Below are 27273 nucleotides of genomic sequence, written 5' to 3' on the forward strand. Positions count from 1 at the left end.
TCTCAAAGGTAAAAGAATCAATTTCAAAAGACTTAGACTCGTTTGAAAGCTAGTGTCATTTGATGAGCTCACAATATCAATGGACGAGGATAACACTTCACAAATGTTTTAACGTGACTATTTAAATGGCAAGAGAAGGGCATTATCACACAACTAGGTGGATTAAGAAGGGTTTTTTGTTAAGTGATACGTGTAACGCGGATCAGTTACTATCCAATTTCCAAAAAGTTGCTACCATTGGAAAGGGTATTCAAAACTTTACAAAATGGCATATAGGTTTCCAGTGTAACCTTACTTTAGTATTCGTTAATCGTGATTGTTTTCGAAAACATTCATTGGGGTAGTAGGTTGGCTGAATTTTGTGCGGAGTTCGTTGGCCGAGTTATAAATTTTGCTTAGAATATTGTGCACTTGAATATTCGTGAAATGTTAACCTTTTTATGATCGTAATTGGATATTATGCTAATATCAATGATTATTAGGAAAAAATAATCATGTTCTCACGGATGCAATATAAATGCAATCAATATAAATTGAAATTATTAGCAAACAGAAATAAGAGATTAGAGTCGATTTAATAATAGAAGATTTCAATATTTTATGAATTGAATATCATCAAAACTTTTAGCATTTAAAGTTCCTGACTGGATTGATCCAACCTTGAGCAAAATTCGTCCATCTTCAGCATATAATCTCCTGCGGAGGTAGGCCTTTTTTAACACATCAGACCTCTTCCTGAGGCGAGTGTGCGTTGTGATTCGGAGGAGCTTAAGGTCGTAAATAACTGATTGATGCAAATTTTGATCGATTCCCCAATATAAGCAGCATTGGAAGAGGAGAAAAATGAAACCAAACGTAAGCGTACTCCGCAATTTGGAAAGTTTTATTTTTTTGTTTCGATTATAGATGTTCCAGTCAGGAACTTCGCCTCATCGGGCCAGAAAAACTTTCTGACTCTATGTGCAGGGTTGGGAATCGAACCCAGGCGGGCTGTGTAAAAGGCATCGACTTACCCATCACGCTATCCCATTCCCTTAGAAGTTTTAGAAAGGGTTAGTGAATTTAGCTTAAAAGGTAGAAACACTGGATATTCATCAAAATTTTAGATGAGCAAGCGTAGAATAATAACAACAGTTGCACTTTTTCTGTACCATTTAATTCCACTATTTCACTGTCACGTTATTACACTTTCACAAAGTCACTATACTTTAATGAAGCATAACAAACGTTACAATACAGATACGCGTATTTCGGAATGTTACTTACATCCTTCTTCAGTGTATCGGTTTTATAATAGTATCGGTGTATCGGTTTTATAATGAAAAATAGTAGAATAATAGTTATTCATCGTTTCCTTTTGTCATGTCACTCATTCGGTATACATCAACAAAAAATAAAAAATAAAAATATTTTTCGAAGCCATCAGTCGTGTTCTCTCAAAGATAATTCAAACACATTTTAAGTTTAGTCACTGTATTTTAAGTGTTGCTGTGCTTTTGTTTTGATATTGGAAATACCTCAATTATATATTACTCTACTCATGCGTGTGACAACTTTTAGTGTTTTGTTTAGTTATTTTAGCTCTTAATTCAACTTCAAGAATATCACTTTAAGTTATTTTCTAGTTTTTGAAACAAGACTTAAAATATCAAAAACCATAACAAAGTCTCCATGAGAAAAATTCAACAAAATATCAAATTCTGTCATTGTCCTTCCTTATTTTTAAAGAAACATGGACCGATGATTCCACCAGCCCAAAGACCATAGTAAGCAGTACATGTATCGGGATGCATCGGCAATTCTTGAAAGGCTTGTGGATTATCTTTCCTCCAAATATGACAATTTTACTTGTTTTTTTTTGTATCCAGTTTCTTTCTGACCACTTGCTGTCTCTGTTCGGTCCATTGACTCTAGGGTAATATGAAAATAGGTGTATTAGCTTCAAGTTTTTTTCAACAGCAGTATTGAACTATCGTCGAATTATTTTTTTTTGCAGGATTGCTTCTTGTAGTCGAAGCGTAGATATTATATTCGATTTTATCACAATTTGTTTACTGAGTCGAGTATTCCGCAACATAACATGGCGACTCTACTAATGAAATTGGTATACTAACTCACCATTCCTTCCAGTTCTTTCAGTTTCTGTCGTTTCTATTTATACAGACTTAACAAGTTACTAAAAAACGATTTTTGAACGGAGGCCGAATGACATGTACATTTGAAATCGACGTCGTCGAGATCGCCGAAGGTTTATGTGAGTGTCAGTGTCGGATTCCTGAAGTATAAGAAGTAACGGTCAAAATTCCAAACCCGAACTCACATCGATTTTTCAGAGATGCCATGACTGATTTTCCTAAACTCCAATAGTAGGTGTTATGGTTACGAATCCTAAAAAGCACGAAATCCTCAAAATAGCCCTAAAATCTTTTGCATTTAGCTGGACTTGTTAGTTATGATCAAACAAACACACTTCAGATATACCAGTCCTGTACGCTCCGGAATTAATGGATGAAAACTGCGAAATGAATGTACATTGATTTCGCATTTAAACGATGCTGAGAGAAGCATTATTACATTAATGAGAGAGGCATCGTTACTAGGTGAATAAAAAGAGATACTTTCATTGTAAATCAGAGGTGTGTCGAAGAGATAATAGGGTTGATGACCTAACATATGTCTCTATGTGAATTTTTTTGCTGGAAATCGTAAGACCGTTACCTTTTCTTATATTTATTTTTATCCCTTTTGAACACATTTCTTGTTTGACGTATTTCATTCGGGCGGTTTACTAGCGTGTATCACGGACATCCCATGTTAACAAATTGACGTGATAAAGTTTTCAATCAGTTAGAACCCGTTGCAGATTGACTACAGTGAACGGTAACATCCATGTGTCCCATATTTGTTGCAATACTGCGCTGGATCAGTGTCTTATCATCATCGTGCCATAGAGCCTTTTTCTGAGGTGTGTGCGACGAACCCGAGTAGTATTACCGCCCGCCAACTGGTATTATATTCTCTCGGCAGCTCATGTACAATGGTACAGCAGTCAATATTAGTGACTAGCCGATCGCTTGATCGGTTAGCGCTTGCCTATGACCGATCGCGGGCAGCCAGGTTTTTAATATAAATATAAGTGAATTTCCTACCGAAAGCTTATTGCAAGTCTTCCGTCGTCGTGAATTTCCGCAGTTCCGCGCATTTTCCCGGTCGTGCAGTTCTGTTGTGTAGTTTGCGCTTAACTGCCCAGAACTTATCTCTAGTGTACAAGATTGCACCAAGTTTTTCCGACCTTCATTTAGTACCACGTAATTTGTGTATATTGCATTGGTGACTTTGGCAAACATATTTGCTTTTTTCGATCCGGAAAGCTGTGTAATGTGTACGTATTGTTGAAAGTGCTACGAGAAATGTAATCAAAGGCACGTTTCAGCTTATCTGGAACACTCGGCATTGTAAATCGATAAGATGCTCATTCTTGACAGAGTTGATTACACGTGTTTGTGCAATGTGTCTTTGAATAGAGCAATTATCGCGCTTACGTGTAGTTGCATGATACAAAAAAATGGGCGGAACATTGTGAGAAAATGAGTTTAATTAAATGGGTGATTGGAAGATTCATCACGTAGCAAAACAGTTACAGTCGTTGATGTTCAAATCTATCACGATCGGCATAGTATTCTGTGGAACTCTAGTACAGAAATATACCAAATTTATCGGTTACATAGAAATTGATGCATTTTTTTTTCATCCGTAAGGAATATTAAAAGAATATTAATAAGAATTACCGTTCTGTTCAAAGTGTATATTAAATTTTGCGTTTCATTTTTTTTCGATGTAAAAATAATATAAATTTTTAATTTCTTTGTATCAGTACAACATATCGTCCGTACCGATTTCGAGTTCATATATACCGTCATCAAAGTTAAGATTGAAGAATATAGAATGAACACACTGGAGTGCTCTTGTTCAGTTTTGTGTAAACTTTATTCCGTTTTTTGAAGTTTGTTAGCATTTTTAGCATGATAGCATACCTCCAAAATGTTTATTTTTGTTTATTAGTATTTTCTATTCGAACTTTTGTTAAGTAGATGCGATAAATATTATAAACCATACGAGGTATGTTTTCTTTGTTTTTCTGAGTCGGTGGCACATAGATAAAGACGCTCGTCTTACGAGTTATATTCGTTCTCCAATCTGGAAATTATTCTTAGTAAGATTTTAACGAAACCTAAAATAACAGTGGAATATAGTGTCATGACTTATTGCACTTCTATATGTCTCATGAATCGCTTTGAAATGTATTTGTGTTTATTATTCAAGTAAGGTAGTTTAAATCGGTAAATGTAAACGAGAAAATGTATAGGAATCAGAAAGAATGTTGCGTTTTTATTAATCCAGTGCAACAATCAGTATGAATCGTTAAACATATATGACAATGTCAATGCTACAATTTGTATATTTAGATTACAGATGGTTCTGTAAAAGTCTTGATATGCGAACTGAAAGCTAGAACTCCAAAATGGATGTTATTTCAATTTTTCAGAAGAACTTTTATCCACCTTGAAATCATGTCATGTAGTGACTTTTTTAGTGTGACTTGTATCAATTTTGCACAGGTATTGGAAAAGGATTTTTTATAGTACACACAATATTTTTTTAAATTCGATGAAAGCGGTTTTCTCGTAAAACTCATCTTGGGCATATCGTTTCTCCCTCCGAGCTAAACTAGCCTCCTTTGATGCAGTTAATTTTCATGCCACTTTAACCTTACGAACGCACACTTTGTCTCGTGTATCGGCGGTTGCTTTTATCTGAAGCCTGATAATGATGCTCGTTACTTTCATGACTTGTAATGGTGGAAAGTCTTTGTTGAGGACGCACGCACTTAAAAACTTGATAGTTTTAGCCGAACAAAAAATGTATTTTGGCACCATACTACAAAAGACGGAGTTGAAACTCTCGTTGTTTCTTTCATAACAACGCTGCAACAGGCTGTCAAACGAGAGCTCGTTGGGGATTGTTAATAAACCATGTAGACGGAAATTTGGTGCTTTTGAATATCCCCCGCAGCCACTTATAGCGCTGCTTGTAGTATACTTAGACTTTTAGGAAATGCTTTTTTATATTGAAAAACGTGATTAATTCACCTAACAGTGGGATGATACCTTTTTTATCAATCCGCATATGTTTTTTGCATGGATATTCTTGAGTGTTTAGTTCTCATTATCGTCGTTTTAAACGGCAAATTGAAATTTTAATCACTCATTACCCTGCAATGTCCAAATCGTATCGAATTTCAATCTTAACGTGTGAAAATCGATTGAACATTCCATGAGATGTCAAAGTAAGTTCCACTTTAGAGTTTTTCGTCAATATTTATGGTACTTCCAGAGCTGGTATTCAGGAACTAGCATAACCCAAAATGATTCGAATGGACATAAATTAATACGCCGAACAATTTACAGCTTATATATCGGTATGAATTTTAAAAACTCATCTGTAATTCCAGAATCGGATAAAATGAACCAATTTTGTATGGGACCTTAAGTCCTTTAATTTGAATATTTGTTTCTGAAGTTCGATTTGGCCTTTTTGAGAAAATGATTGAGCTCTGAGAAACGATTCGACACTGAAACCTGAATTCTAAAATCGGTGTAGCCGAAATCAGTTAAGTTCACCTGAGGAGTGTGTAGACATCTTTAAGAAATTGTAGTGCGAAATAAAATTTGAGGGTTCATTCCGAATCCAAGAACGAATACCGCTTAAACTGAAATAAATGTATTTGGTAATCGACTATCCAAATCTGCCAACCCGATAAACCTTATTAATTTATGTGTTTTTAAGACCTCTCATTGGAATTATATATGATTCTTAAATTTCATTTGAATCTAGGATCGGTTCAGTGAATTGCATTATTTAATTTTGGTTTCACATATCATCCTGTGGTTCCGGAATCAGAAGTCGGATCCAAACGTAATTCAGGAACCTTGTTTGGGAGTATACTACTTTTCATATGAGTCTGAGTTTGTAGAAAACGGTTTAGCCGAGAAAATTGAGTGAAATTATTTGTCACACACGCATTTGCTGATCTCGACGAACTGAGTCGTATGGTATATGGAAGTTATGTTCTTCCAGCATTTATTGCTGTAAGTACTTTAAATCAATATAATTATGGAATTACTTTCAACTCGAAAATGATGATATCATCTGGCTTACATATGCCATATTCGAACGATTATGTTGCCAAAAACGAACCGTGCCAATATCGGTCCGAGGCAAAATGTAATGAAAAAAGATGCTGTACACAGTCTTTTTGGTACTTAGAAACAAATGTATGTAACAGTATGAAAAATCGTGTTTTATGTTGCTCCCAAGCATTTCTTTGTCATACAGCGCTCAAAACTCCTACTGCTGGAAAAGGGGCAAAAGTCGCTTATACAAAAATGTCGATATCTCCGTTGAAAATGGATGGATTTTAACAATCAATGGCTTGTTGGATAGCTATTACCTTGTGGAATCTAAGTATAGAAACATATTCTGTTTTCAATGTCAAGTGTGACAGATACGGTCAAAAAACTAAAAAAATTGACATAAAACTTCGTATAACTCTAAAAGTAAACAATAGCGTTCTGGGTGACGGGGAGACCTTTCATTTGCGACTAGTTTGATTAAATTCGGTCCAGCCATCTCTGAGATCTCGACCTCTTAGTTGACAACACACATACAGACACACATACATACATACACACACGGACATTTGTTCAGTTCGTCGAGCTGAATCGATTGGTATATAACACCTCCGGGCCTCGGAAAATTTTTCTAAAGTTTGAGCGAATTCTATACCTATTTTTATATATATAAAAAAAGGTAAAAAACATTGGGAGTAATCACAGAACTGATGCACTCATGAAGGATGTAAATAACATTCCAAAATCTGTATTGTGACGTTTAATATAATGATGCCTTTCTAATGTATAATATTGTGGTATTCTATTCAAAATTTTTCTCTTCCATTTTTGAAAGCAACCAAGGGATTGCTTGTGCATTAACTAGTATAACATACATAATGAAACAGTGCTTTGCTCGCGTTGGTCATCCTTAAGAAAACGAAGTGGGTTCACTATTATATGCACTTCCGTCACCAGAACCCGAGAACTGGTATAATCGAAGTCGGTTCGTACGGCCACCAACTAACATGACGTACAAACTCTACTAGTTTTTATTCAAATATTGAAGATATATACAATTTTGCCATCGCACTCTAAATAACGATTTAAATGTTTGTTGCATTCGAAAACATGCAGTAATTTTCGGTAGGACCATAAGACCTTTCATTTGACCCTAAGATTGGGATTTAACGTTTAAGTGACGGTGTACAATATTGAACACACTTTACCCTATAACTCCGGAACCAGAAGTCGGATCCGGATGAAATTCAGGAATTTTGTATGGGACCAGAAGAACTTTTATTTAAATATTTATTTAAATTTAAATTTGTGGAAATCGGTCAAAACATCGCTGAGAAATTGAGTGAGATCCATTTTGGTATATATGATCACTATTTCAGGTACTTCCGGAACCGGATACCGGGAACCAGGATAGCCGGAATCGGTTTGTTTAGTTGCCTATTAATAAAGACTATCGATTTGTGTAGTTTTGCGATCAGTTTAGTTTTTTTTTACGTTTTTTGTTTCGCCGGTTTAGGTAACGATGTACAATATTGAGCACACTTTACCCTATAACTCTGGAACCGGAAGTCGGATCCGGATGAAATTCAAGAATTCCGTATGGAACCATAAGACCTTTCATTTGAATCTAAGTTTGTCAAAATCGGTACAGCCATCTCCGAGAAAACATAGTGAGATTATTTGACACATACACACACACAGACATTGTTCAGCTCGATGAACTAAGTCGAATGGTATATGACATTTGGTCCTCTGGGCCAATTTTCCCCAATCCGTTTTTTCAAGTGATTGCATAACCTTTCTATATGAGAAAGGCAAAACAAAAAAATCTTTAAAAATGTTTTGTTGATAAATGATACTTTAGAGTCTTATAGTCTAAATTTCTTCTTTTGTCAGAATATTTCCATAAAATGATGAATACTTGCAAACTCGAGCTCTATTCTGGGGTATACAAAGTTTTTTATACACAATTTAGTTTAGCTACATTTATCCAAAATTTATTCAAGCTAAACGACTTACAAAGTTTTGATAAACTATATTGGACCACGCAGGTTTAGTACGAAACCCCCTCCATTTTCCTTTCGAAGACAAATGAAGACTTTTTCTAAGCCCTTACTCTCCCCAATGAGTGTACGTGGTTTATGAATAACCCCTTGTATGACGGATAAATCCAAATAATCCCAGAATTACGGAAGCAAATGATGTTTCAATGGTAATAACCAAATCTTTTATACACATGAAGAGTGAGCATTTGTTGCTAAGCACTTGAATCTTAATAATATAAATATAATTCATATTATATATTATATATGATACATTAAAAGAAGGCTTTTCCAAAAGAATCTAGTTTCGCCAGCGGAGAGCGTCGGGCCGGAGCTGTTCAGCACATTTGTTATCGCACTATAAACGGTAGCTTTTGCAATTTTCGATTTTAATTCAATAACTTTTGTAATTCTGTGGATGCATGTTTGAAATTTCACGGGTAGATACGATTTGTTGTTACAGTTACAGTTACAGTTGTTAAGTATCGTAACAATCATAAAGTTTTCTCATACATGTTTTTTTGGAAAACAATAAAATGTACAGTTTGCATATCGTTTGAAACACCACGTGTACAATAAATTCAATTGTGAATCGTAGAAACAATATATTGAATCGTTGGAAATGAAAAAAATTTGTCAAGATACAATAAAATGTATTATAACCCATAGATCTAATTGTGAATCAATTGTTTATGCTGTAAAATCAATGGTAAATTTTTTTACGGGTACCTATTAATGCGATGAAAATCGATTTTATCCGTCAAGGTAGAAGCATCTCTTAAAGCTGAATCAATGATCACGAAAATCAACCCTAACATAAAGAGTAATATTCAATCAGTAATGTGACGACGTATTTGTTTTTATTTTTTTTTTCGATGTTCAGAATGCAAACCACTTTTAAGAACATGATCCGAAAAAATCAGTATACGGCTATGATAGTCTAAGACTACAGTGCAAAGTAAAAAAATTGAGAGTGCTCATAATTTATAATTATTACAAAAGATAAAGTTTGAAGAATGTCCAATGGATTCTGCTTCTTTTTGGTGACTCAACGAACTACTTAATTATTCCCCCGAGGTTTATAAAGTGACGTGATTTTGACAGCACTCTCGTGGACGCTTGAGCGATCTCTGTTCATTTTATAAATGAACAAGCCAAAGTAAAAGCAACATAAGAATTTCGAAAAAAAAAAACAAAATTGTTGTGGGATTTGGAGTTTGCCCGTTCATCCAATTTCTTTTGTATCAAACGCAGAACAGAAAAGGATTATTAAAGAATATTCTTTGTTAGTAATAAACTTTTGAATTATTTTCTTAGCTTTACTTTAATGGCACACATCCCGTCTCTGGGACAAGACCAAAATTTTTTTAGATTTTCTGGAGATTCAATCATCTGGAGATTCATCACACTCAAGCACTTGTTCAAATTGGGCTGTTTCACAATTGTTTTAGAACGGTTTTTGTTGCATATGTTTAATTTCACATGTTTTTGTAACGAATGAAAAAATGATTCATGGTACTGCTTGTGAAAACAATTTAAAAACCAGAAGAGATTTAGTTCCACATGTTTTTATAACTGACTGTACAATAAGCTCATTTGAGCAGTTTCATTTTCGGTTTTCACCTAACAAATATTACTGCTGTGAAACATATCAAACAAGAAACTTGTTGCACATCATTAAAGCAAAGTGCGCTTTTCCAACCGCACAATGTTTGCTACTTGGGTTCTGCCTCTCAGACGAAATTCTCTTCCAGTTTCCCTACTGAGCATCACGAAGGTCATCATCTGTTCAGGACTGTCCAACCGACTATATTTTACCCGCCTTTCGATGTGTCTGCCGTATTTTAATAGCCTTCAGATGTCAGCATGTCGTTTTTCCTGTTTTAGCTCGTGAGCTCATGTTCTGGCGCAACACTTCATTCTCTATTTTTTCACTGAACATGGAGCGCAGGATTTTACTTTAAAACACAAAGAGTACTTAGTAAACTTACTTCCTGGCCGTATAGGGAAGCAGAGAGTATCACCGACTTGTATAGAGCAAGTTTTTGAAAATATCTTCATTCCTTGGGATGCACTCTTCGACAACCTCGTATTGTACCATTTTGTTTTCATTATAAAGTACTTTTTACAATGGAAATGTTATTCATGAGAGTTGAGATGTTTTGTTATTCATGTGTAATGCAAACTTAAGAAATATTTTATCAAAAATTGAGCCTAGTGAAAATTAGTTAAGCAAGTTACGTCCATTCTATGGTTGTCACAATCGATGCACCGAGTGGACCACCAAAATATATTCGTAGAATACATACCGAAGAGTCTATTGTCGCGAAGCGTCTGGCTTGCTCCGATTGGATTTGAGTGTTTCGTCTTCCTCCGAAATAATTTACGAAATGGTTTCGGTTGAAAGCCATACAAAATAAACACGAAAGCCATACAAAATAACGACTTTCTCTAGCACATTTCTGATAAATTATGCAAAGTCCATTTTTGCGTGAATTTGTCTTAATCGTTACGGAGCGTCTTTTCGAAATTCGTCAGAACCCTCTGTTCTACCGAACCGAACAACAAGCAATGGCAGTACCTAGGAAAATTAATGCAACGTGCGGCAATTTTCAGTGTGGTTTTATCTAATGAAAAACAAGATTTGAAAAACCAGAATGATAGAAATTGCGAAAGAAAATATTTGCAAAAAAATAAACCCCAGAGGTTCAAATCGAACCTGCCAACTATTTTCACCCGCAAAATAGTTGATTTTAAACACTCTACAAGGAAACACATTTTCTTTCTCATCGTTCATCCAGTAAAGTCGTTTTAGATTTATTGTATATCTTTACATCTTGAATATTTTGAATGACTGAGAGTTTATGGTCCATGAATGCGAGATTACCATACCAGATTTTGGTGTACGTAATTTAAGAACGACCCCTGATTAGATTCGTAGCATACATGGTGCTAACAGGATGGTATCGTAATTCAAACTGTACGCGAAACCATGCATTAATTGAGACATTGCCGATCAAAAAGTGTGAAAAGGTGGGCCAAAAGTGAACCAACATCATGGAGTACCTGAAGCATAGCTACGTGCTAGATTTAAGATTTTAAACATTTCATTTTTAAAAGTAAATGACAGGAATTATTTTATTGATCCAATGATTTTCGTTATCATTACAGCAAACTCTTAAAAAATCTCACTTTTTGTCATGAATTCAAAATATCTGTGCTGATATTTTGTAACGGTCTTTTACACTGCATAATATGTTTCTTCGGAGAATAATAATAATAATGAAGTTGAAAATAAGGTTCAAACAAACTCGTTAAACTATCACCTTCGTAACTATCCCAGCCAAGCGGTTGTCGGAAGAAAATTTGCATGTGAAGATAGAAAATTCTATACGCAATGAAACGTATTATTACTTATTTCCCTATGCCTTACGGTTTAAAGAAAGCATCCCTTCAGCTTTAGCCAAACCCAACAGAAAAACCTGTTTCAATCGCTGATCTATTCCGCTTTTGTAAAACACTTTCAAACACATGGAGTTCGTCAAGTCACCGTGAAAGAATTCCTTTCTGATAATCGCTCATGAAGACTTTTATGCAACTGTTCATCGCTATACAGTATTTTCTAAAATTGTTAAGTTGTATGACACAGTTTTGAAAGAACCGCTTAGCGATACCGCTGAATGATCGAGGTCGTTCGTCATTCTATTAAATGGCTCTTGGCATATCTTTATTCGAAGAACAATGCTAACTACCGTTTGCAGAGATGCTTTGTGCAACATAACTGCATTGCCGTACAATTGTGGTGGTTCGTATACGGTGACAGGAAACTGATTATGTTGATGCAAATTAATTCAAGCGTATTTTCTTACATAACCCGATCTTCGTCTCCATTCATCCGGGTCGTTGGCGCTCTGCTCTGTGATGTTTTATAAATACATAGTAGGGTGACCAAAACTATGTCAGCTTAAGCAAAGAAGTTTTATTTGGTGAGTTTAGTTTTTGGATTTTCCTGAAAGGTTTTGAAATAAAACTACACGTAAAATTGCGGATGACTTATAAGAAAAATCATCAATTCCAAAAATTACTAGTTGAAATAATAGGTCATTCTAATAATATCATCTTTGGATGGATAGTTGATGCTCTTCTTCACATTCGATCTACCTTGCAGCTCTTCGCTGGGTAGTATACAGTCAAGGGTTCAACAGTGCGGGAATGAACTTCATATTTGAAGTAGCAGCTTGAATCAAATTGTGGCTGTTAGATAACAAATCTTTGCCGAAGAAGATGCCCATCATAACTTAAGTATTGGCTGTATTGGAATTCGAAAGAGAAGCGTCTTTATTAATACATGTCTCTTTTTCTGTTACACAGTGAAATGTGTTAAACAGTAATTTTTTAGTTAGAGGATAATTTACCATACAGTGTATCCAATAATTCGATAGCTACAATTAAAACTAAAAAGTAATTTCAAACGATATAGTTCATTTATGGTCGATTTTCTTTAAGAGCGTTCCGGCCAAACGTATCATAAATGAAGCAATATGAATTCCATCTTATTATGCTTATGTTGTTTATCATTTACTTCATTTATCTTATTTCTCACAAACTATCTTCCCCCCTTTTATCTTTGCAGGTAAAACGAGACGTTCGGAAGGTTGTAAGCACGAACTTTAATTGCATGCATTTCATTATCTGATTTCGCGCCACGAGGATCATCAGTGTGTAATACTTTTGTGGAAAGCGTTTCGTTCATTTGTTATCAGTTGTGTTATAATTTTGCGTGTTTGTGACAGATCACTCATCTTGATCACTTCATCCGTGCAACGTCCAGCTCACATAACCGGAAATAGAATGGAGGTTGAGATTCAAAATCACATTTCGCCTCTTGGCGCATATAACGCAAAGAAGTGCGAAAATGATAGTCTTCTGGATGAAGCATGTACCATGGCAAGTATACCACAAGCGTCTTAAAAATATGGTGGCGGCATAAATAAATAAACGCTTTTTGGGATGACATATTTATGTAACTCCAAACACTAAATATGGAAGTAGTAATTGTTGCAAATCGTGTCCGGGAAAGTGAAGCTGAAGCTGAACAGTCTTCCAAAGTTTAAGTTGTTGTGTCATAAGCGGTTCTATTTACACGGATTTCCAAAATGATGTGTTCTTTATGCGCTACATTTTTCGATCGGATCTTGATTAGCAAGAATCAGGCCAATTCGGTGAATATATATCGTATGCGAGGAAAATTCACAGTCTAGTAGACCTGTTTCATAAATTTCAATTTGGAATTTATTGTAACATATTTGTTTTTATACACTTAGGGTTTACCATTTTCAATATTACTGTGAACGTGGAAATTGGCAAAACGTTACGTTACGTAAGCTTTATTTTGTCCAAAAACACATATCTGATCTGGTTTACGAAAGAGGTGCTTACTAGTGAAAACAAATTTTTGAGCAAAACGCAGTTAAGAGAACGCAGACTTTGACTACGCATATAATAGTCATTAATTCACCGATTTTAAACATTTCCTGACCTTTTGACAGACAAACTACAGAATGCAAAACCCTTACAAAATGAATGAAATGAATATATTTCTTATATTTGCCAAGGCGTTGGGTGCATTGATGGCTGGAGCTGGCGTTTTAAGTTGGTTGCAGCTGATGGTTTTACTCATGAAAGTTTTACATTGCTGTTGATGGCTGTCACCGAAGTGCTAGGGTTGTTTTAGGCCGGTGTAGAGGAAGTACCGTTGCCTTTGAGCGCACATGTCTTCTTGTCCAGATTACCACATGCTAACGGGAGTGAGCAGCGTATTAACAATATTTCCTTTTTTCCATGATATATTCAAAGAGGAACACTGCCTTAGCTCTGAGGGCTCCAGGGTAGTATTAACATGTAGCCAGCTGATTATCGTAGCAACTTACACGAAATCTTTGTGTCCTGACTAAAACTCTCATAAGAAGGTACAGCCTTCTTAAAGCGTATGCTTAACAAACGTACACTTTTCAGGAAAGTGAGGAAAAAATTTTACCACTTTTTCTTTCGTTGGAAAAAGTCTTTACGTATAGGAACATAGTTTTTCACATGCATAAATGCGCTTTTCCATACCATTATCTTTCATATGAACTGGTATATGGTGCTTGCTGTTTTCATGCTTCACATATTGCTCTTTGTTATTATCTTTAGCGAATTTAATTGCTCCCAACTCCTTATAGAAATGGATGTATACAACATTATTTGTTTTGTTCAATTGGAACAAATGCAGTGGTTTATGATCAGGATGCATTTGCTTCTTGAGCAAGCTCTCGTATTGAATGTCGAATTAAAACTGTCTGAAGTCAAATCAATTGTATTATTTTATGGTGAATCCGGTATCAGTAGCTTTTGTTCATTTGGTTTGGTTATTCCAAAAATGCTTTATTGTTCACTATGAGAAAATTGGTCAAAACTTTATCTGAATCGAAAATAAAATGACAAAAAGATTTTCTTGACTTGTAAGCACCAGTCCGTAATGGAACTCGAAAAAGTTTACCGCAGTGCAAAATTTTGATTTTTTGAAGATGGTCGAAAGGATTTTAACAAGCTGAAATTGAAGTGAATGTTACTATATTTGTATATATATCATTAAAATATCTTTTGCCTTGTCAATATAATTTCTGACACTAATTTCAGCTCATTTTTGACACAAAGGGTGTAGCCGGGTTTGCATATAAGAACTGCCCCCACACAGAAATAAAATTGATATACGCTGTTTGAAAGAGTTTATATTGGAGATGATGTTTCCAAAATTTTAACCCCTTTAACTGCATATATTGGTGGAGTTATGGTGGTTCTTCTGATTTTCATTTTATTTAAATTTTTCAAAAACCTCTTTAGTAAAAAAGAAAGAAAAAAAAAATCAGGAATATTTTAGGAGTTATGGGAAACCTTTTTTATTTTTATTTCAGAATTTTTCAAAATGTATTTCATGTGAAAAAAAAAATGTTCAAAATTTTCGAATTTTTTTCATTCGCACTTACAATTTTGGCACCTTTCTAGATTTTACATCAAAAATAAATCATTTATGAGTACGTTACGCTGTATTTTTTCAGATTTAAAAAAAAATGTGGACGGGTATAATATCAGACTTTAACAAATAAATCATTCCAAAAACCATGCGTCTCCATCAAATTGTCATCATCCGATGGCGACACATGGTATTTAATTCTAAAATCATATATCACATGCCTTTAGAACTAAGTACCATGCGTTTCCATCTATAACTTAAGTTCAGGGCTTGAGTAATGACGTGATTAATAATCACAAAAGAAAATTGTGCACCTTAGAAAAAAAAGACGAAAAAGTCCTGCATACACTATCTGAGGTTCACGCAAAAGAGATAAGTCTCCTGATCAATTTTATATATTATTTGGTTGTATCAGAGCTCAACTTCGGCCGATATCGTTTGAACGGGTGGTCGACTTTCTTAAAACCAGTCCCGGGAGGTGATCGAAATGTTCGTCATTTAAAATATTTTTGATTTGAAAAAAAAATGTTTTGCTCATTCTCAAATGAACATCTAGATAATTCAAAAGGAATTTTCCAACCTTCTGTTTCTGTACAATAAAACAAAGAAAATGGACCATTTCTTCTGCCGTTCCATAGAGTGCCCTTTTCAAGCTGTCTTCCGTTTACTTATGTATCAAAAATGGAAAACAGGCGTTATAACTCAATTGTAGCGAATGCAACTAGGTACAATAAGTTTAGAAAATTTCAGTTTTTTTAATAACTATTTATTAGAATATGAGTGAAACTAAAATTATTATGATTTAAATTGGGTGTTCAGCCACAAGTGGTGACTTTTCAGCCCTATTATATACATTATATGGTTATTACCATGAAGACATCATTTGCTTCCACAATTCTGTGATTTTTGTGTAGGGAAAATTGTAAACCTACTTGTATTGTGTAATGGGGAAAGGGAACTTGTAGACTAACTTACTAACTAATACAGAGAGCGAATCGATTCAATTGAAGATTGCATCGATTTTGGTCGGAATTTTCTTATAATATTATGTGACAGTACATCTAATGGGTCTATATTTGTGAGGCTGTGTAACTCATTTGTACTAAACCAGGGAAGACGCTTCAAAATCATTTTCAGAATTTTGTTCTGAATCCTTTGAAGTGTTCTCTTTCTGGTGAAATAGCAACTTGACCAAATTGGTACTGCATAAAGCATGGCTGGTCTGAAAATTTGTTCATAAATTAACAATTTGTTTTTTAGACAGAGCTTAGAATTTCTGTTTATAAGAGGATATAAACATTTAATATATTTATTACACTTTGCCTGGATTCCTTCAATGTGATCCTTGAAAGTAAGTTTTTTGTTATACGTTAAACCTAAGTATTTTGCTTGATCAGACCATGTCAATTCCAAGCCATTCAATTTGAGAATGTCATTATTGTTTGGTTTAAGAAAAGAAGTTCTTGGATTATGAGGAAAGATAATTAATTGCGTTTTTGCTGCATTTGGTTTAATTTTCCATTTTGAAGGATAATCACTGAAAATATTGAAACTTCTTTGTAGGCGACTGCAGATCACTCTTAGATTTCTAGCTGTGGCTAACAGACTTGTGTCGTCACAGAATAGCGATTTCTGACAACCAACGGGTAGATTTGGAAGATCAGAAGTGAAAATATTATACAAGATTGGAGCTACGCTCGAACCCTGCGGAACACCGGCTCGTACGGGTAACAATTCAGTTACTCTGACAAGTTGATGAGTAGTTGAATGTTCATGACGAAATCCAAACTGCTCTGGTAAAAAAATTTAATTCTCATTTATATGAGACATCATTCTCAACAAGATAATTTTTTCAAAAAGTTTACTGATAGAAGAAAGTAAGCTAATTGGTCGATAACTTGATGTTTCTGCTGGGTTTTTCATCAGGTTTGGGGATAGGAATTACTTTAGCATTTTTTCCATCGTTTTGGGAAGTAAACTAAAGCAAAACAGTCTCAAGGCAACATCGGGAAAATTTTTAATAAGAATATTAAAAATTCCATCATTACCAGGAGCCTTCTTGTTTTTAAGTTTCCTAATGATTGACTTAATTTCATCAAAAATTGTCTCAATAATGTCATTTGCTAATAACACTTGAGTTGTAATATGATCATATTGCAGTGAGACTTCATTTTCAATAGGACTCACAACGTTAAAATTAGAATTGTGTGCACTCTCGAACTGCTGAACAAGTTTTTGAGCTTTTTCGCCATTTGTAAGAAGTATTTGATTCCCTTCCTTGAGAGCAGGAATTGGTTTCTGAGGTTTCTTAAGAACCTTGGAAAGTTTCCAGAGAGGTTTAGAATAAGGTTTAATTTGTTCATTTTCTTTAGCGAAATTTTCATTACGCAAAAGAGTAAATCTATGTTTAATTTCTTTTTGTAAATCCTTAACTATGTTTTTCATAGCAGGATCACGAGAACGTTGATATTATCGTCGACGAACATTCTTCAGCCGAATGAGCAGTTGAAGATTGTCATCGATGATAGGAGGAATTAATTTAGTTTGAGCTTTGGGAACTGAAAGATTTCTAGCTTAGATAATGTATGATTTTCAATGTGAGATCCACATGAATTTCAATGTGAGATCTGTAATCCAACCAATTAGCTCTATGATAGTTGAATATAGAAATAATTGGGTTACTTATGAAGTAACCAGCTGAGAGTTGATTATGAAGTATTTTACCATTACTGTTATTTTGCCTACAATTCTACTGGACATGCTTTGCATTTAAGTTCCCTATTACGAAAAATTTCTGTCGATATCTTGTGAGTTTTCGCAAATCGCCTTTAAAGAAATTTAATTGTTAGCCGGTGCATTGGAATGGCTAATATGAATGGTTTCAACTTCGATTCCCAAGCTTTCAATAACTTTAGTATTGAAAGAAGGTAAAATTCGATGTTTAATTTGCCGTTGGACAAAAATGCCAACTCCACCACCCATTCCAGTAAACCTGTCAAATCGATGAACCACATAATGTGGATTACTTTTCAATGTGACATTTGGTTTAAAAAAGTTTCTGTCACAATGGCAATATGAATTTTGTGAACTTTGAGAAAGTTATAAAATTCATCTTCACTCGATTTTAAAGATTGAGCATTCCAATTTAAAATATTCAAATAATTATTTAACATCACTGTTAAATCTTAAATTCATTATAATATTATTTGCAAATTGCCATCCGATTTGAAATGCTTCGACTTCGTTTAAATAAGCGAATGGCATTGAAGGAATATTGTTAGGTAGGTGTCTACCTGTTACACTAGTGTAACTGCCATAAGAAGAAGATGATTTGGCCAATCTACCTATTAATAAATTGTGTTCGTTAGAAGATGAACTGGAAGGCGTTCCTGTGTTTTGATTATTTACATTAGAAGAATTAAGAGGTATTTGTCTAACTGTTACCAAAGCGTAACTGTCATTAGAAGAAGATGATGACGAGGTCGATCTACCTGTCAATAAATTGTTTTCGTTAGAAGACGAATTGGAAGGCGTACCTGTTTTTCGTTTTAAATTCGAAGAAATAAGTTAGAAAACTTAGGCGTGGCATTTGTAACGGTTTTTTGATTTTCAGGTATTCTGTAAATTTAAGGTCGTTGATTTGACTTGTTGTCTAAGCGAACGAGCTTTTAAATTTTTTTCCCTGACAAGACATTTCAAATAATTGGATTTATGATTTCCATCGCAATTTGAACATGAAAATTTATCAGTGGTTTCATTCATTGGACAAACGTCTTTCAAATGCGATTTACCATAATTCAAACACCGTTTATCCATATGACAATTTTTGGTTCCATGGCCGAAGCCTTGGCAACGACGACATTGCGTTAAGTTTGCAATACGATTATGCCATTTATAATGTTCCCAATGAATTTTAATGTGGAAATTGCGTCCATTTTGGAAATTTTTGAAGAATTTTCTTCTATGTCGCTATAATCGGATTCAGGAAGAATCTCGTAAATATTGTTAGACGGCATATGATCAACGGAAGGGAAGTCCGTCCGTTGTCTTTTATTTTTACATTCCAATTCTATAAGATCGTCTATGTTATTAGAAAAATTTAGAACAACGGATTGAGATTTCTTCCGTGTTGAATTATTTTTAGCCTTAGGCTTATTGCCTTTCCAGTTGGACGCAGGCATTTTTGAAAAATATAATTTAACTAGGCTAAATTAGTTTTCGATTAGACTCCTAGTTTGGATAAATCTTGATAAAGGCTGATTTTGAGGTAGTCTTAATAAAGACTGATTAGTTTGAAGAATCGTTCTTGAATTGCTAGCCTTAAAAAAGGCTGATTAATGTCTTAGTCTTGAAAAAGACTGTTTATATTAGAATATCACTCTTTGTATAGCCTTGAGAAAGGCTGACTAATTGTTAGTCTTTAAAAAGACCGTTAGTGATTCAGGTAGCCTTGAAAAAGACAGAAGTCTTGAACCAATGAAACTCTAGGTAGCCAGAAAAAAATCCAGGAGCCAAGAGCTATACGCGTGCGGTGCGAACGAATGTTTAACACCGACTGAAAATTCCTGTTTAATTTAGAGTTTCTTTTCTTCCAATGCTTGATGCCATTTGATCTCATGCTATTGAAATTTGACGGTAATTCCCATCTGAAAATATTACAATGTAAAAATATAATTTTTAAATTCTTTTTTTACGATACATTGCCTTTATGTTACACTATTTTATTTCCGCTAAATTCTGCAGGCATATATGCCATATCGGAAGGAAAACAGTGTCAGTGGCATAATGTAGTGAGAACTACATATGCTTCTTAACCATACTGGTGGACTCAGGTTTTAATCTCGACCCCCACGAGTAGAAGGTTCCCTTCCTTCCGATCTTGCACATATGAGCCTGCCTAGTTCAGCTTTTCCGATCTAAACTTATAACTGATTCTATCTAGAATATCTAACCGCCTTCTATTTTCATATCTTTATCTTCTCTAGTCATTACTTGCCGAAAAATAAAGTCAATCGATACACATTGTCATTATGTTATAAAGTCGTGATGGGTGGAAATCATTGTGTAGCTTCAGTCACATTAAGTGCATTAACAACAAACCACCAGTCATTGTCATTGTATTGAAAACGAGCGCGGGATTCGAAATCGATTTATTTTCTTGTATAGTTAGATAATCAGAATCATCAGCTGCACATATTATTTCATGATTAATAGTGGTTGTCATGGTCGCTTAATCCTTGAAATCTACACATCGTCAGTGTGCTCAGAGTCATGCTTGGAAAGCAAACAAAGCAAAGCCAAGTATAGGTAATTACATTCCTTTTGTTAAAATTAGCCATTCTATTGGAATAGAGTTAGAATCCGATTCTCGACGTACAAAACTTTCGCATGATTAGTGCTGCATTCCTATTGAAATTACGAATCCTTCCAGGTCGAGGCTCGAGCATGCGGCAATTAGCTTGTATGTATTGAGCTGCCAACTTGGAACTATAGCAAAGATGTAATTATAAAAGACAACCAAATAGTTTATCAACTAAAATTACATCGCACAAAAATGGTAGAGAACTTAGAGGACCAAAATTTATCAGCGAGATCTATGTATTAACGAATGAACAATGACTGAAAACTAATGACCTCAAACTTAATTGCTTTTTTAAAATAAAATATTTCTTCTGGATACAGAGATCAACTCTTTTGTTGAAATTTCAATGTTTTGAATGTACTGAAATAGATATACTATTACGTATGCATTTTTCGAGTTATTTTCAATTACTAAATGAACAACTTTTAAATTTACGTATATTTTACAGTAACATGCTGCAGAAGTGGTCCGAAAACATATAGAACCGGTTACAATCATGTGATGCACAAAAAAGCGAAGCTTTTTATTTACCATTCTTAGTATGTTTCTTCCTTGGCCTTTCGCAAGCTCAATTTGCTGACATACATACAATTTGGTTCAATTGAAATCTGATGCTCAGGGCAAGTTGTGTTCCAATGTCATAATTCCATCGAACATACAACCTTGTCCCACCCTAATGAAAATGCAGAAGTAGCATTGTTTAAGGTGTTATATAGAGAGTTACCGAAAGTATCGAAACGGTTCTACTCTGAAAGTACAAACTTTCAAAAAAAAGTCTGCTGATCATTAAAATAGGTGTGACATGAAATTATGGAACATAACACATGGGCTGAAAAGTCCCGGGCATAACAAAGAGACTTTTTGGTTCAAAATTAACTTTATTCATCATCGCATCCTCTGCAATTTCTGCGTCGTTCTAATATTTCAATATCACTTTTGTAGAACGATTTATCTATTGTCTCAAAATAGGACTCAGTTTTAGCGATAACATCTTCATTCGTGCGAAATCTCTTACCGGCTAGTATTTCTTCATGTATGTGAACAACCAGTAGTCGCTGGGAGTCAAATCTGACGAATACGGAAAATGTGTAAGTAATTCGAAGTTCAATTCTTGTAGTTTTGCCATTGTTTTGATTGACTTGTGACACGGTGTGTTGTCTTGATGAAACAAAAAAATTTTCTTAGCCATACGCAATTCAGCCCTCAAACGCTCCAATAACGCTTTATAATATTCACTGTTAATGGTATTTCCTTTCTTAAGATAGTCGATAAATATTACACCACGCACTCCCCAAAATATCGAGGCCATAACCTTTGCAGCCGATTGTTGTGCTTTCGGGTGCTTTGGACGAGGTTCACCAGTTGCTGTCCACTCAGAGTAGTGAAGAGATGGATCCATGTTCCATCCAATGTCCCACATTGCCGCAAAAATTCCGGTTTGTTACGTTACATATGGCCAAACACTGCTCAGAATCATCAACACGTTCTCATTTTTGGTCAACAGTGAGCAAACGCGGTACCCACTTTAAACAGAGCTTTTTCATAATCAAATGCTCATGCAATATAAAGCTAACACGTTCTTTTGATATCCTTACGGTGTCAGCTAACTTATGTAACTTCACTTTTCGATCATTCAAAACGATTTTGTGATTTTTTTTGTTTTCTGGTGTTACCGCCTCATTTGGACGTCCACTGCTTTCTGCATCAGCGGTGTCTGTACGACCACGTTTGAAGTAAGCAAACCAACGTTTTATTCTTTTATTTTTTAATTTTACGTTTCGTCTTAGACTCGTCAGTGCAGAGCAGTTTAAATTGAACTGCTTATCGCAAACTTAACTGAAGTTCAAGTTGAACTATTTAAGTTTGCAATAAGTAGTTCAAGTTGAACTGCTCTGCACTGACGTGTCTAAGACGAAACGTAAAAAAAGTAAAAACGGTAATGTGCCCTAAGCACAAATTTAGGTTAACCCCTAAATGACGTTTTATTGTTGTTTCTGGTGAAGCGGATTTCCATAAACATTTCAATCCATTGCTTCGCTTGAGCGGTATTTTTTTTCATTAAGAAGCAGCGTAACATTAAAACACGAAATTGGTTTTGATCCATTGTTCTGAAAATAACAAAAGTAGTGTTGCTCTTAGCATAATAACTCACAAACTAATGAATATAACATCATGAAATTTTAACAGCTGTCTTTTAAAAGTTAGTATTAACTAAAATACGTGACTGCAATAGAACTAGCGCCATCTATGTGTTAGGCCCAGGACTTTTGCTATTGTAATCAATGGTTTACGAAAAAATGAACAATTTATGTTATCAATCACGCATAGTAAACTTCCGTGACTTTCTCTTTGTTATAAAAATTGGAATGTTTTTGATCAATTGAATAGATGTATAATAAAAAAAAGTATTCTTCCATTTGAGTTGAAAGATTTAATTTCATCACAATTTGTATTCCGTGTAACCTCCTTTGTTTAACAAGGTTTTGTTCACATTTCTTGGCACTAAGTCGAGCAGACGATTGTATGTCTTCGTAGAATTAGTGTACCATTTCCTTTGAAGGAAACCCCATGGACGGTTCTTGTTTGAGAAAGTTGGACCGGATAATTTATGTTTATGTGTGTTTTTAAATTTTCTATCGGATTGATTTCGGGAGTTTGGTTAGACCACGCGATCATTCTTTTCACGAATCCAATCTTTCACAAACTTCGACGTGTAATATGGGTCGTTATAGAGTATTTAAATAAAATTTGTGACTGTGACCGAGAGGAGGTTATTGTATTACATTTATTAACGGTTACTGTCATGCCATTTCTGTCGAACATGCCAAAAACCTTTTAAATGTCCATTTCTAGATCACAACACAAAACAGTTGATGATGCGCACTTTCTCTTTCCGGTCATCCAGTGTAATTTTGCGTATTATTATTATTGTAGTTTATTTTGCCCCGATTTTAACCATTATTTAATTTTGTGTTGACACTGTTCGCTTCGTATCAAACTTTTTTGTTTGTTTCTGTTTCTGATTCCGGGAGGAGTCAGAGCACCTCGGGCCCCCCTCTGGGTACATGCCTGAGTTAAAAACATCCCCAAAACATTAGATTACCACCTTCATGCTTAACAGTTTTTTATGTGTACCTCGGATCAAACTTTTTGCCTGATGGCCGTCTTACATTTTGTTGAGCATCAGAAGAGAATATATTCATCTTTGTTTCATCGCTCTAAAGAATATTACTCCACTTTTTCCTTCCGTTCCAACCATCCCACGATCGATGTTTGATAGTAAATTGCATTCTCGATCGAAGTTTTATGTTCCGCAAAAGAGAAACTAGCATCTAGCATTTCTTCCAGGAAAATTAACATTCTGCAGTCTACAATGCACTGTACTTGCTATGTTTCCGATATCTGCTCCGATATCCGAGATGAAGTGAAAGGATTTTGCTAGTTATACGATGATCGGTTGTTGCCGAGATGTTCTAAGGTTCTCCGGGTAATTCCTTTTCGTTTAAATGATAAAAAGCATTTGTGACGAAGTTTTTTAAACGCTCAAGATCCTTCGCGCAAGTTTTACCTTCTTCTTGTAATTTTTCAATCAGAAATATTTCCTGTTTGGTACAATGAGACGCACGACCCATTCTATAATGAAACATTATTTTATTTAGCACATTTCATATATTATTTTCAGTAATGATAATGAGTAATAACTAAACAATACTTTCCTGATATATTGTCTACACGAAAAATTAATTCAAGTATGATAAAATTTGGTGGTTGACTGCGTGCGATTGAAGGAAATTTTAGCAGCAAATCGTACTACCAAAGCGATTTGAAGAACTATTTATCGTTTCCACGGTTACAGATCGGTTATGGTATGCAAATTCATTAACACCCTCTCAAAATGTTTTATTTATACTCTATGTTGGTGTAGCCGATTCGAAACAAGGGTCATTACATCCTAATTTTACTGTTATCAATATTTATTGGAAAAGGAAGCGCTTGTCATTTTGTAACTTGAGATTTGAGTACTACTTGCATGCAGCGAAAATGTTACTCACTTTTAAGGTGAGAACTACAATTCTAATAATATTTTTATCCTATTCTCCGGTTTTGGTAATAATTCTGCATCCTAGGTTTTTTTAATTGTTTAACAAAAAAATATCCTATTTACCAAATTCTCAGAAGTTCAAGTAATTTACGAATTTATTTTTCATTGCTTTAGCTATCGGAACTACTACCACCGTTCGGTCGCATGACATCGAAGATGTCAGTCACCAGCAGCAGTACCGATGGCAAGATTAAAGCCAGTCCCATTGATGTCGACATCCACCCAGCAGAGATTGACACGAACATTTCGATTGAGCTAATTACAGAAGACGACGCCGAGGATGTTTTGAAGTTGCTTAAAAAGTTTTTCTTCAAGGTGAGAGAAAATGTAGCGAACGGGAAGAAAATCTCGTTGAATTACATCGAGAACCGAGACGAGTGACGGGGGGTTTGCTTGTTAGCAGGATTTCTTATCGTAGCGCTGACTTTGCTTTCTCCGTGTACAGCGTAAACGAGAAAACGGAAATAAGAACTCGGTATGTATGTGTATGCATGTACCAGGTGGAAAATCTGTATGATTTTCCCACAAGACTTGGAAACGGAGATGCTTAATAAATAATTCATGAGCAAAGCAAATCGAATTATGCATGCTGTAGAGATTATTTCTAGAATACATTTTAACGCTTTGATAGTAAATTTCAGTGAGAACACATTTTCATACGTGTACCAGATTGTATGAAAAAGAATTCAATTTAGTTATGTTTTTCGGATGAACGAACGAGCGGTCCGTACTCATTAGTTGAATTAAAAAAAGGCACAAAACTCTTCAAATTTGAGGAAGCGTCAGCCGCATTTGAGGTTGATAAAACGGGCTGTTTTAGGAATATCATCGATTGAAGAACATTTGTTATAGATTTTTATTCTTTATTAAATATTGTATATGAACATATATCAGATCATGGAGAAAGTAAAAATATCAAGAAATATTATTTCATTATTTGTAGGATGAACCGCTCAACACATTTGTTGACCTGGGTGAATGTAAAGAACTGGAGAAGTATTCCACTAAATGTCTTCACGAACATTGTTCCTTCAAAGCCGTCAATTCCCGCGGTGAAATCGTTGGAGTTAACATCAATGGATTGATCAATAGACCGGTAAATAAGTCCATATAATTGATGACGATTCTTAGATTCACCAAATGGTTTATCATTTTAGGCAGAGACAGACGAACCTCAACCAAAATTAGCGGATGTCTGTGAGCATCCCAAGTTCAAAAAGATCATGGCTTTGATGGATTATGTGGATGAGCAATTCAACATATTTGACTTGCATCAGGACGTCGATCAAATGTTGGATATTAAAATTATGTCTGTTGATAATCGCTATCGGGGCATGGGAATCGCCGGGAAGTTGACTGATCGCACGATGGAGTGTGTGAAAGAGCGAAACATCAAACTCGTCCATGTTTTGTGTAGTAGTCATTATTCGGCTCGGGTTATGGAGAAAATGGGCTTCGAAGAGGTTTATAATCTACCGTACCAGGATTATTTGGTGAACGGAGAGCAAGTTTTCGATCCAGAAAAACCACACGCTGCAGTCAGGATTTTGGTGAAAAGGCTGCCATGAAAGTATTCAATTGGTGGCGAATTATTTTCACTAAAAGCAACCGAGCGGATCAGTTTTTACCATTGTGAGAACATGTTGAAATTAATAATGAAAGTATCGAAATTTGCTAAAAAGGCCATGATAGCTCAGGGCATTATCGATAATCGTTAATTATTTAGCAATTTAGCAATAAAATACACAAGAACTTGAAGTATTTGCTATTTGTCGTTCCGCTCAGCTAGTCATACAGAAAGATTTGATAGATTTTTAGTACACTTCGATATTATTCATTTTGAGCATTTTACATTGGTTGATAGCTTTCAAAATTTAATTAATACTGCGCAACAGTTAGGCTGTAAACAGGAAGAAGTTGCAAAAATCATTAAAGTGTTCATGGCACTATTTTGTTATTCAAACGATGTACTCTATTGTCGTCAATTATTGTCTCTGTGACTGGTCATAGTGACAGTATTAAATTTCAAACGTAGGCGATATTGTAGAAATTGTTCTGATATGATCGAATGCAATGCAAGTCAAATATTCCTTATATCTTATATAATAGGAGTTCATACTACGGAATGTGTGAGCATGATATAAATGTAAGCAACTTCATGATATTTAAAATGAAAAACTGTATGCACAAAATGTATATGTCAAAATAAATGTTCTTATTCTAGAACTATTTTTTATTTACTAAATCTTGTGTTACTTAATAACTCGACTCACTTTTAAATTTAAATTCTCAATCTAAAAGATAAAATACTTGCAACGTCTATTATAACTCATAGTTCGTGTCGCAAAATCACTGGAAACAAGTATAGCGTGATGCAGGCGCGTAAACATGGAGCAGAGGTAATTAGGGGCTCAAACCACTCTGAAACTCTAAAAATTATTAGGGAAGACCGAGGCTAGACCGGACAGCTTAAATATCTTATAAACCTTCAATTATTTCGATCCATGGATTGACTTTGTAGACGCGCTTTCATGTGATAGACAGACGTCAGTCAGTTGGATGAC

At 34.9% G+C, this 27273-nt stretch overlaps 1 protein-coding gene across 6 annotated transcripts in view; it reads left to right on the forward strand.

The window, feature by feature from the left end:
* The window catches only part of LOC131433014 (arylalkylamine N-acetyltransferase 1), a 68184-nt gene extending 41230 nt beyond the window's left edge, over positions 1–26954 (forward strand). Inside the window, exons 1-6 of one of the 6 annotated variants that reach the window (XM_058599726.1) lie at positions 3111–3382; positions 12867–12955; positions 13027–13180; positions 24824–25024; positions 25653–25805; positions 25867–26954. In XM_058599726.1, coding sequence (XP_058455709.1) covers positions 13085–13180; positions 24824–25024; positions 25653–25805; positions 25867–26277 — 861 coding nt within the window. In that variant the 5' untranslated portion in view covers positions 3111–3382; positions 12867–12955; positions 13027–13084 and the 3' untranslated portion in view covers positions 26278–26954. Of the gene's footprint in view, positions 1–3110; positions 3383–12866; positions 13181–21675; positions 21696–24823; positions 25025–25652; positions 25806–25866 lie in introns of those variants that run through there. The other 5 variants (XM_058599727.1, XM_058599730.1, XM_058599725.1 and 2 more) reach the window with 5 other exon arrangements.
* Positions 26955–27273: the final 319 nt, after the last annotated feature.

The sequence above is a fragment of the Malaya genurostris genome, chromosome 2 (assembly GCF_030247185.1).
Source record: "Malaya genurostris strain Urasoe2022 chromosome 2, Malgen_1.1, whole genome shotgun sequence".
Classification (NCBI taxonomy): domain Eukaryota; kingdom Metazoa; phylum Arthropoda; class Insecta; order Diptera; family Culicidae; genus Malaya; species Malaya genurostris.